The sequence below is a fragment of the Nannobrachium achirus genome, assembly GCF_963921795.1.
Source record: "Nannobrachium achirus genome assembly, chromosome: 17".
In the NCBI taxonomy this organism is placed as follows: domain Eukaryota; kingdom Metazoa; phylum Chordata; class Actinopteri; order Myctophiformes; family Myctophidae; genus Nannobrachium; species Nannobrachium achirus.
In genome coordinates, this window is record NC_137824.1 from 3,023,183 (window position 1) to 3,036,017 (window position 12,835).

The window sequence follows — 12,835 nt, forward strand, 5'->3', positions numbered from 1 at the left end:
CTGCGCATATTTGCCAGCTGTGTAACATAGGTTAACAGGCTCGTTTACCCTGATTTGACCAGGATTTGACATAGGCAATCGGCACAGTCTGGCTTGTGCTGCGTGTGTCAACTGAATGCATTAACTGTAGCCCGCCTGTCTGTCCGTCAGTCTGTCTGTCTGTCTGTCACGTCACATCACACTCTTTTGCCCCTATCCATGTGAAATTTTCCACACACAATCCTTGTCTGCCAATCCACAACCTCCACCCTTCCAGGGACCCCCGCAGCTCCAGGGACCCGCAGCTCCAGGGACCCCCGCCAAATTTTTTAAAACACATTTTTGAATACTGCTCCTACAGTTTTTGCCCTAAAATCACACAAATCGCTTCACAGTATGTCTACACTTATCTCGTCGACATGGATCTGTCCCATATAGCGCCACCAACAGGTCGATTTTTTAACACATTTTTTGACCTAAAATCACGCTGCGACCTAACGGTCGCATATCATACATACATATACATACATACTGTATAAATGTATCCGCCTTATTCCACCTTTATCTTTCCATTTCCACTACAATATACAGACAGAAATGGCATATTTTGGACATAGTTCGATTCGTGATTAATCATGATTAATTCATTTTTAAGCTGTGATTAATCTGATTAAAAATGTTAATCATTTGACAGCCCTAATATATATATATGTTACAGTATGTTTGGGTAACTCAGGACGTTCATTGTAAGAGCGCTTGTTTTGTCGTTCACCACACACTAATCACCACCAGATGGCGACGACAGCCATTCACTAGTGAAGGCGCTGACGTCACTCGTTTGCGACTCTCTTTCTTTATTTACTAGCCTAGCCTAGCCTAGCCTAGCCTAGCCTAGCCTAGCTTAGCCATTAGCTCCATTGTAGTCACTTGGACAGGGCGTTTATCGTGGGCTTGCCCAGGCCTTACGGCCTGGGCATAAATATAACGATTGCATTCACCACGGCTTCGACCAAGGTCTGCTGGCCTTCGCGCCGCTTGCAATGTCGTGGACAATCGAGCGGCTCCGCCTGGAGGACGTTGTTGTGGCGACCGCTTGTTCCGCCCCGTGCTGCACGGCGAGTGCTCCGTTTCTCGACCGTACTGTTTCTCTAACAAACCGTGACATATATATATATATATATATATATATATATATATATATATAGTTAGTTTGGGTAACTAAGTTTGATTGGGCTAGGAGCGCTTGTTTTGTAGTTCACCACACCCCCCTACCACCACCTGATTAATTCCATAGACTGTATAAAATATATGGACAAAGCGAAGCCATTGGTTTCTATGCAGCGCAAATGACACAATATGGGTCCTTGGCATGGGTGTTGCCATCATAGATTGTAAAGGCACCAAAGGATAGCCTGATAAATCAGTCCGCACATTACCACCCCCTGTTGGTGGGTGGTGTGTAGTGTGGACTGACCCCGGAGATATTTTATTTTATTTCGTCTCGCCTGAAGAGCGGGCGAATTGAATGGGCCAATCAGGGCTGTAGACTTGAGGCACGTGGTTTGGTGTCTGGTGGATTCCCAAGGCTGGTCCGGTCCCAGCCCCCCCCCAGCCCCCTCCCTTCTGAGCTCTTCTGCCCACGTGAGAGTCCCTAGTGGACTCTGATTGGTGCTCTTCTGCCCACGTGAGTCGCTAGTGGACTCTGATTGGTCCGTGATGCAAATATGACACATATTAGAATTTCTGTTTATTTTATGTGCTATATTAAAATTGACAATTGAAATCTTCTTTCACATCTGTTTGATAGCCAAAACACACAGAATTTTTTTTTTTTGTACTTTTAGAAATTAATTCAGGCGTCAAGGGGTGGAGCGCTCCTGGTCTCAATCTAACTGAATCTCACACTAACTGTGACATATGTGTATATACAGTGTGTGTGTATACATTAGGGGTGTAACGATATAGTAACTGTATCGAAATATCGATTTTAACTTAAAAAATCGAAGTAGATCGAAATGAAAACAGCTAAAATCGAATCGTATCGTTTTATTTTGTATCGTATCGAATCGGCAGTGCAAAGAATCGATTGTATCGATACTACCTACTTGTGCATTGTATTTAGCATTTTTAAGAAGAAAAAATTAAAAGGTGTGGTTTAATTACTTTTCCTTTCCATATAGCTACACTGGTCTATTGATAAATGTGTGTAATCTCTGGGTTCATGTCAAGGTGCAGGTTTGTCAATATACAATGTCCATGTATTTGGCAGATAATCACTGTGTTAGCTTATTTATATCCATAATAATACATGTTTCCCTTAAAAACCTGCACTATCCACACCTTTCACACAGATTTAATTTCTTTGCTAAATAGTTACTATATCGATTTTAAATCATTAAATCGAATCGTATCGTATCGCCATGAATGAACCAATATCGTCCATGTATCGTATCGTCAACCATGTATCGTGATATGTATCGAATCGCTATTAAAATGTATCGTTACACCCCTAGTATACATATATATATATATATATATACACACACATATATATGTATACTGTATATATAAAGAAAATCTGCTAAGTATCATGTGAGGGGTCAAACTTTTTCCATGATTCTGAATCCATTGCATTGCAATCCATAGCCTCTTTTTCAGGTCATAACAGGCCATTTGTTTGTGGGTCTGTTTTTAGACCTATAGTGTTTTTTGTGCAAAACAAATTAAATGAAATGCAACGGATTCAGAATCATGACAAACCCCTAGTTTGACCGCTCATATGCTACTTAAAGTAGATTTCCTGTATAGTATATTAATGAGACCCAAACTTTCATCAGCTGTTAAAAAATATCCCTAGGGAAATTTAATTTCCCTAGGGATTTTTGTTTCAAATCTGTTGGATGTGTTACTAGACACCTTTACAAACACATTGGTGAAGACATTTATTGCTAAGGAATTTTGCATTATTTTGATGCATTTGTTTACCTCGCGTCCCGTATCGTCTGATGAATGCAGATAATATTATCTATTCTCAGATTATTTACTTTAATTTCAAATTATTGAAATGAATTAAAACTAAATGAAGTCATTTTTCCATCACTGTCCCTCCTGTCTGCATCCACTGAACATCATTGTGTTCTAATTACCTTGACTGTCTTTCAGTCTGTTTTCAAGGAGTTGGACCTGGTGGTCGCTGCTGCTCTGTCTGTCTTTGAGGATTTCCACCTGGGTCTCGCTGGCACTGAGCTTGGCAGACATTTCTGAAAAATATAACAGAGACAATTAGAGTTCTGCTTTAGTGGTAAAAACTCTTATGATGAAACCAGCTGACTCCATTGGATTGTATGAAGTATGAGGAGAGCAGTAAAGCATTGGCATCAAAATGTACTTAAAGTACCAAAAGTAGAAAGAACAGTAAAATCTCGCTCTTTCGAACGACCGTCATTTCGACAACGGAGCGTCGGGGACTCGGGGAGGGTTAGCGACTCACCCCACGGAGGTTAGGGTTAGGGTAAGGGTTATGGTTGGGTGTTGAAAAGATGACACGTAGAAACAGCGAAGCGTTCCCAGAAATAACTCATGATGCAGAATGTCCCATTTAACAAGTTTTCACATATTTTGAAATTAGCAGATCTACAAGCTTACAATGTGACACATTGTGAGCTTGTCTATTTAATAATGGCAAAAGTCTATACTAAATCTACAAAGTACAATAACTATAGTTTTCAAATAATTGTAGTTGAGTAAATATATGCCTCTGAGTAGAATTAAAAGTACAGAACATTGTTGACTCATTGAAAACACATCCCTGCTTCATTTATTTTAATTTAAAACAAATGAAAAAGTAATTGAGAAAAAAAAGAAGAAAAACAGCACAACTGATCAAATGAACATCAAATATATAAATATTGAATCAAACAACAAAGTGTCATAAAAAAAGCTAGACGTTAAAATGAGCCTACTCATGTTTGAAACCCTTTACATAAAGGGTTCATATTTTAGATTGTAATTAGATTGTAAAGCAAAGATGAGTGTTAAAATGTTTTAATTTACTTGCTTTCTATCGTTTTAGCCATTTTGATTTCAGTGGGTGGGGGCATTGTTGTACAAGTGGCTTAATACAATAGACCTTATTCACATCACAGCCATCTTTGATCACATGACCACATGGGGTGGCAGCCTCCATTACAAACCATTGTAAACAGTCGAACTTTGGAGTTCTGTTCCACCAATTTATTTTGACCAAATCGACAAATGGGTAGATGACAACATCAACATCCCCAAAAGGATTAAATAGAACTGGATTGATTACATCCACGGTAACGGTATTCAAAGTAAGCTAGGTTGCAACCTTACTGTGCTATCTGTGTGCAGTGCTTGCTCCACCATCATATTAACTATTTGTTGTTAGATTGTTCCTGATTAATATGCAAAAATCACGATACAGTAAGTTAACATGGATTGTCGGTGAGGCCATTTGATCCCCTTACTGCTCCAAACATTACATTATAAGGTGCTTCCCGTCTTGCTCCAAGTGTTCTCTATCCATCAGGAAGCTCTCCGGAATGTGTAAGTCCATATTTGTCAATAAAGAAGTGTTGTACTCCAGCTTTGAGGCTCAAATACAAGTGTTACCAACAAGGGTTTACAGCTGGTGTTATTGCGACCGTAGGTCGCATTTACTACCAAAACCTCCACGGGCTGTCTGTGCGTCAGTCAGTCAGTCCGTCAGTCCGTCAGTCACACTTTTTCCCTGCTCATATCTCCGCAACCGTTGACCCGATCCATGCCAGATTTTGCACACACACTCCTTGACTGCCAAACTACAACCTCCAAGGACCCCCGGAGCCCCAGGGACCCCCAGGTCCCTGGGGGACCCCCAGATGTAAAAAATGACCAAATGTGCAAAAATGACCAAATGACCACCCCAACGGGGCTGCTCACGGGGAATTCCCGGGGACCACCGACTCCTGGTGCTCCAGAACGGATGCAAAAGTGGTGGCGCCCCCAGTGGAGGACCCCCTGCCACTGCAGCGCACATAAAATGCCGTAATTCGGGCTAGGAGCGTCCGGGAGAGCCGGGCCCGGTACCTATTCGTCCGCCAAGGCAACGCGGAGACCCCACCCCTCATTTCTCACATGGCCCTATTCTAGCGCCACCTTCAGGCCAATTTTTACAACACATTTTTGGACACTGCTCCTACAGTTTTTGCCCGAAAATCACGAATATCACTACACAGCATGTCTACACTCATGTCATCAACATGGATCAGGAAGATTTTGGAAAAACAAATTTTTGCCCTATTTGTGGAGATAAGCCACCTACGGTCGCTTATCTCCCGATTAGGGAGTCTTACTGGTAATTATCTGTTGCGGGCTAGGGGAGGAATGCATGCATGCTCTACTGGGGGCGCATCTCTCTCCTTTGGCGCCCCCTTGTGCCTCTGGCGCAACTGCCCATAGTGCCCTGCCTAAAAAAAAACATAAGTCACATCTGCCCATGAAAGATTGCGGTGCATCTTGTGAATGGGCTTATTGAGCTATAGTTTTGTTCATGCCTTACCCCTTACGTCAAATAGCCTATCTACATCAACTGAGATTGTAGATGAACTATTTGAAATATTTAAAAATGATTTTCAAAATAGTAAAAGTTTTTATAGTGATAAGGCATGGACGAAAATAGGGACCATTTTGTGTCTAAAAATACATATTTAGCCACTTGTACACTGCACGCATGCCCCCACCCACTGAAATCAAAATTGTGAAAACATTTCATTACGCATCTTTTCTTTCCTCTAATAGTAGGGCAGAGAGGCTCCACCAGCACCCGAACATCATTTTTTTTAAACCTGTTTTTTTAGGACCCTTATGGTGTCTAGTTATGATTTCTTCTTGATGCCGTGGTCAACTATAGTTCCATATGGGGTTCATTTTTAATGATTTTTTGCACCTACCCATTCACTTACTAGTAGCTAGTCTAACTATGTTTTTTTCATGATTCTGAATCCATTGCATCCAAGAATTTGTTTTGCACAAAAAAACAGTTTTGTGGGGTCGTTTTTAGCCCAAGGAATGTTTTTCATGCCACAAAAATGCTGGCAATGGATTCAGAATCATGAAAAAACCCTAGTTAGAACCCTCACATGCTACTTGAAGAAAACTGTACATTAATTGAATGGGTAGGTGCAATAAATCATTAAAAAGGAACCCCATGGGACATTAGTTGACCATGGCAACAAGAAGAAATCATAACTAGACACCATAAGGGTCCTAAAAAAAAACAGGTTTCGAAAAAATGTGTTGGGGTGCTGGTGGAGCCTCTAATTACAATCTAAAATAAGAACAAAGTTGTCCTCTAAGTGTCCTAACCTGCATGTTGTCCTTCCAGGTTGCTCAGCCTCTCCTCCATGCTGTTCTTCAGCTTTCTGAAGAGCGCATTGACCTCCCAGCGGATGTCATCCGCGCCTGCCACACAGAACAGGAAAATCAGCAGAACAGCCTTCATTGTTAAGTCCAGATTGTGAACAGAAGACGCTCAACACCCTGTATTTATTTACTGGGTGTTCAGACCCTAACATTGATTGGTTCATTCAGGGGGGAAGGGCATTGGAAGGAGGCGTGGAGAAGCTTTCAGGGGAGGTGGAGTTAAGCAGTGTTCCTAAGAAGAGCAGCAAGTGGTTGGGGTCTGGGGACCCCCCAGGGGTCCATGAGGCGGTTCCCACAGCAAAACGATTTAAACACATGCAAATCTATTTTCCATTTTGGTTCATTGGAAATCATGCCATCTACAAGATGAGCTGAACACTTTGAGAAATTGTGAATGTATAATAAGCCAATAAACCAATGACGACACCAGTGTTCTCTCGTGGGGGTTTGTCTTCACCATGGTGTCTAGGTCTGGTGATTCTTTGGGACACCATTTTTTATTCAGGTGAAAACAACACAGCATTAAAAAAATAATCATCATAGCATAACATATGGTGAAGTATTGTAGTCCAGGGCAGATGTGGCTCAGGAAGTAGAGTGGGTTGGCCAATCATCCGAGGGTTGGCGGTTCAAATCCCGGCTACTCCTGTCTACATGTTGAAGTGTCTGACACTGAACCCTGTGTTGCCTCCGATGGTGTTAGCTCGCCAGTTGCCATTGGTGTGTGAATGTGGGAAGTGAGGACGCTGGCGTTGACTGTTCACAGCTTCACCTCCTAATGTATGAATGAATGGACGGCATAGCTCAGGGGTAGAGAAACCATTAGTAGAGCACGAAGGGTTCCCAGTTCGAATCCGGGCTCCCCTTGACTTAATGTCGAAGAGTCTTTGAGCAAGACTCTGAACCCCTAGTTGCTCCCGGTGAGTAGGTTGGTGCCTTGCACGGTTTCCTCCGCCACCGGTGTGTGTAAATGGGTGAATGTAATGCACAATCTATGTAAAGTGCTTTGGATAAAAGCGCTATATAAATGCACCATTTACCATTTATGAATGAATGGACCATTGTAAAGCGCTTTGAGTTTGCAACTTGCTTAGAAAAGCGCTATAAAAAGCAATCCATTATTATTATTATTATTATTATGTAATTGCAACAACTAGCGATCTTATGTGCACAATGGAAACGGTATATATACCGCGATTCTGCCAATAATAATCATATAATTGGAGACGCACATCTGAGTTTTTGCAGAGTTTTTTCCCCATGTCCTATTCGCTCATACTAGGCCATGACTTATGTGTATCCAGACGAATATCTGCAGTGGGCTCAGAATGTCCCATTTCACAAGCTTTCAAAATGCTTAAGAAAATAGCAGTTCTACAAGCTCAGCGTTGCAATTTTCAAATATAGCCAAAGTAAGTATATATAGGGCAGAAGTGGTTATGTTTTTTGTAAAACTAGTAACTATATTTTTCCATTAATTGCCAAGGATTTCTTCTTGGTTTTTAAAGCCCTTAATGGCCTGGCACCCTCCTATCTCGATGACTGTCTGAATAGATATGTTCCTGGCCGTCCCCTTAGGTCCACTACTGCTGACCTACTTGAAATCCCTAGCTTAGAAATGAAAATTAGAAAATACGGTGAAGCTGCTTTTTGTTTCTATGGGCCGACGGCCTGGAACCGCCTCTCATTATATTTAAGGCAGTCAACCTCGGTGGACAGCTTTAAGTCCCAACTCGAGACCTATTTATTTTCTATTGCTTTTAAATAATCCTACCCTAGCTTAACTGTTTTGCCTTTTGCTACTTTATTGTTATTGCTATTATTTGCTGAGTTAATGTTGTATTTACTTTTGTCTTGCTGTATTGTCATTATTGCTGTTTTGTTTTTGTATCTTGTTGTGTGAAGCACTCTGAGCTGCATTTTTGTATGAAGGGTGCTATACAAATAAAGTTTCATTCATTCATTCAAAGGAGTAAAAGAGACATGTTAGAGCATACTTGGGCAACTGGTGGCCCCAGGGCCACATGCGGCCCCCACCATCACTGCGGCCCACAGGTAAATATCGAACTACTGATATATTATTGATTTCACCTGTTAGAATTCTAAACATACAAACATGAACCGCTTTAATTACTTCAGTCTCTATTGGTAGCTTAATGTCTAGTATAAATACATTAAAAATATATTTATATATTTGTAAGAATAGCTAAAAGCTTGTAGTTCAAAAATAGCAGATCTACAAGCTCTAAACACTTCGCACTGTGACGTGTTTTGAGCTTGTAGATCATCTATTTTTGCTACCTTTTGTGTGACGTAGCCTACTGTAGAATGATAAACTAGGGAATTCATTTATCAAAAAGGTTAAAATACAGGGATAAGACTTTCTGCCTAACAATATATGTGTGGTCCTCTGGAGTCTGGAGTGTGGAAATATAGTGGCCCTCTCCGTTATCAAAGTTGTTCACCCCTGTATTAGAGGGTCAAAGAGTAGCATTGTGTTAGACACGTCATCAGTGCTGACAGTGTCAGAACATGTTGAAATAACATTGATCTAACTTAATACATCTGTATTCTCAGCTGCTGACCTGGTGCTGTGGCTCAAAGGTTCACTCAATATTTAATTTCAACACCAAAAGAGACCCAAAACATACACAAATACATTAGGAATGATTAATGCATCACTGAAGCCAAGTGCCAAATTGTTAGGGTCAGGCCAAGCCTCGGGCTGGCACAGTATAGGGCCCAGTTTAAGGCCGGGCCTTAATTTTCGGGCCCGTTGAGAACTCTAGTGTTTTGTACTCTGTACAGGGCAGCAACCGGAGCCAGTGGAGAAGGGGTGAGACCTGTGAGAATTTAGTCTGGTTGAAGACCAGTCGTGCCGCAGCATTTTGGGATAAGTTGGAGAGGCTTAAGTGCACATGCCGGGAGGCCAATGAGGAGAGAGTTACAGTAGTCGAGTTTTGATATGGCTGATGTCTGGATGAGGAGCTGGGCTGACTCTAAACCTCTACCAAACTGTTCTGGCCCTTTAAGTCAGCCCTGCATCACCCTGGCCATAATATGCGATGTGAATGGCATTAACCTGTAGACACCGGAAGTGGCAGAAGTGCTACGGTTAGCGGAAGTTACGTTAAAAACCTAAATAGATTGTAGCTCTTAACTCGCTCTTAATACTGTAGGTGTCCTTTGTCAGAATCCATGTTTTGTTTGGATATTGTTTATTACGAGCGCAACCGAAGGGTCGGGAGAAGTAGAACATTTTTTTTTCTTTTTTTTTTCGTGTGAAAAAACAATAACTTCCGGTGAAATTCTCCTGGCGGAGGTAGCACCGTTCTATGCCGTATCAGCCTATGGTCGTAACCTGGCTTTTCTCTTCGCAGATGAGTAAGCCTGGCTACGCGAGGCTAGCCCTGCATACAGTAGTCATGAGCTCCACTATCTGAGGTGATAAACCACTCTTTGGAAACAACACTGAGACAAACGGACATCGCTGCAGAACAAACATGTCAGCGAATGGTGCAACAACAAAGACTGATTCAATCAGCCTGCCCTGGCTTCTGTCAATATCATTCAATTCCATTCAAGGAAGAAAACAATCCAAACAAAACAATGCCCTCAGCTTTCTCTCACCTCCCTCTTATCTATCACACCGAAGACAGTGACGGAAAATTCAAGTGGTTTACTTAGTATGGACGAAACCCACTTTGAGAACCCCTGGTTTAATGGTGAATTAATAGGCTTGCCCCTGCTGGTACCATTCATCTTACAATGAATGCGAGAAGTCTCTGTGAGTATGTATGTATGTATGTAATCCGCGTATCTCGAGAACCGTTCGTCCCACCGGCTTCAGATTCGGCACGCGCATTCCCCACCGCGAAATTTACGGAATCTCCATATGCGGAGATGATTCAATCAGGCTGTTTCTGAGGAAACCGGCGCAAGCGCTGTCTCATTGTGACATCCCATCATAAAAGGCTCTGACATCACGTACGCCACATGAGTCAACAAAAAATGCCATGGTTATTGAATGTCATCAGTATGACGTGTTTTGATGTTCATATATGGGCTTAAATGGACACAGGCAAACATATGGTCAAAGCGGCTCTTATGACAACAGGTATAATGGGGTTTGCATTAAAGGGTAGGGCATTCACACAGATCTCCATATACTGTATGGGTATAAAATGGATGCCCGTATGCGGAGCTGATGTCTGACAGGTATAATGGGGTTTGCATTAAAGGGTGGGGCATTCATTCCCTAATCTACAGAGATCTCCATATGTGGGCATAAAATAGACGCAGACAGACAGATAACTCCATATATGGGCATAAATGGACACATAGGCAAACAGATGGTCAAAACGGGTCCTACAGAGGTCTCCATATATGGACATAAAATGGACGTAGACAAACAGATATCTCCATATATGGGCATAAATGGACACACGCAAACAGATGGTCAAAACGGATCCTATGACGACAGGTATAATGGGGTTTGCATTAAAGGGCGGGGCATTCATTCCCTATTTACATTGTTCCCGAGTAGGCCAGGTCGCCGACTTCGGGCAGCCGAGCTTCAAAGGATCATTCATTTAGCCCAGTCTGGTGGATGTGAGTGAGGCAAATTAAGTACTGTATTAATCATATTCAAGTAACCGGCCTTTTTCTTTACAACATGGTTCTCTGATCATTGCCAAACATCTTGTACACACTGCCAGTAGGCAATAGTAGGCCAAATAAAGAATTGTATTCTTAATTGCATAATGGAAGTCAATATGGCTTTGATAGGGCTGAATGTAGGTGTCCTAATTTGGAGTCATGCATCATAGATCAAATCATGATGTCATATATGAATGATGTCAGAAGAGAAATATTGTGTGTCCCTGGGACCCGAACTTACAAAAATATTTTGAATTTTTGAATTAGCCAATTAAGCCCTAGTTATGCTGATTGCTTATTGTACGTCGCTCTCAATTAAGTTAAATGCCTAAATTGTAAATTGTACAAGCTCACAACATGGCAGCTTCCATTAGACTGCTCGTCCCGAGAGCACTGCGAGATCCTCGCGTTAACATTGCAAATATAAATCTAAACATTAGAAAGCTCGAGGGACGGCGGCTAAGATGGACGACGTGTAGCTCAGCGCGTCACCATTTCAGCGACGACAGTGCAGCGGACAGGAGAAGCGCACACTTTGGTTTCCAAAGTGTCCCTGAGGCCCAGAAGGCACAGAGAGTGTACGAAGTGTTTGAGAGCGTGGCCCAGCAGTACGACATGATGAACGACGCCATGAGTCTAGGCATACACAGACTGTGGAAAGACAGGCTGTTGTGCGTCATGAACCCTCAGCCCGGAGCACGGCTCCTGGATGTGGCTGGAGGCACGGGCGACATCGCCTTCCGTTTCCTGGACTACGTGAGCTCCCAGCAGGACCACCAACGGCAGCAGAGAGCACTGCGGTCCAAGCAGACCCCGTCGTGGCAGCATGACGTCTCCTGCAAGCACGCTTCAGAGGATCGGTCCGGCGAGCCCGGCGGCCAGGAGTCTCGGGCTGTGGTCTGCGACGTCAACAAGGAGATGCTCAAAGTGGGCGAGCAGAAGGCCGCCCGCTTGGGCATCGGTGCCGCCGGCTTGTCCTGGGTGGTGGGAGACGCAGAAGAGTTGCCCTTCGACGATGACCAGTTTGACGTGTACACGGTCGCTTTTGGCATTCGCAACGTCACCCACATGGATCGAGCGCTGCGCGAGGCCCTGAGGGTACTGAAGCGCGGAAGAAGGTTCATGTGCTTAGAGTTCAGCAAAGTGACCAATCCTCTGCTGGCTAGGCTGTACGACACGTACAGTTTTCAAATGATCCCGGTGCTGGGGGAGGTGATCGCGGGGGACTGGAAGTCCTACCAGTACCTGGTGGAGAGCATCCGCACGTTCCCTGACCAGGAGGAGTTTAAAGGGATGATTAAGGATGCTGGTTTCTACTGTGTACAATACCACAACCTTACTGGAGGAGTGGTCGCCCTTCATTCTGGCTTTAAACTGTGACACTTGCATCCACTGGCCCTTTAAACCAGTGGTACTCAACCTGTGGGTCGGGACCCCCAGGGGGGGTCCCCAAATAATTTTGTGGGGTCCCCAGATGATTAGCTTATAATGTGCAACATTGTATTCTCACTCAACAGTAAACAAACCAACACAAAGTTTAAGTGTATAGAGGGTATCTCCACATTTCTAAAGTGACAATTTAAGGACTTTTAAGACCTTTTTAGTACCTCGTCCTCCGGTTAAACATTGGCAAAATGTTCAAATATTAGATGCAGAAATTGTGAAAATAGACGATCTACATGCTCACAACGCCTCGCGACATTGGAACAGTTTGAGTCAAACTAAATGTAATGCCAACTCCTACAATTCCAAGTGCTTGTCAGGGTGGGGG

General features: G+C 43.0%; 1 protein-coding gene across 1 annotated transcript; it reads left to right on the forward strand.

Moving 5' to 3' along the window:
• Positions 1-11,568: 11,568 nt before the first annotated feature.
• LOC308301600 (2-methoxy-6-polyprenyl-1,4-benzoquinol methylase, mitochondrial-like) lies at positions 11,569-12,444 on the forward strand (the record flags this gene model as incomplete). The annotated part of the gene is made up of 1 exon (XM_080745639.1): positions 11,569-12,444. The coding sequence occupies exon 1, from the start codon at positions 11,680-11,682 to the stop codon at positions 12,442-12,444; it is 765 nt and encodes a 254-aa protein (XP_080601765.1). The 5' UTR covers positions 11,569-11,679.
• Positions 12,445-12,835: the final 391 nt, after the last annotated feature.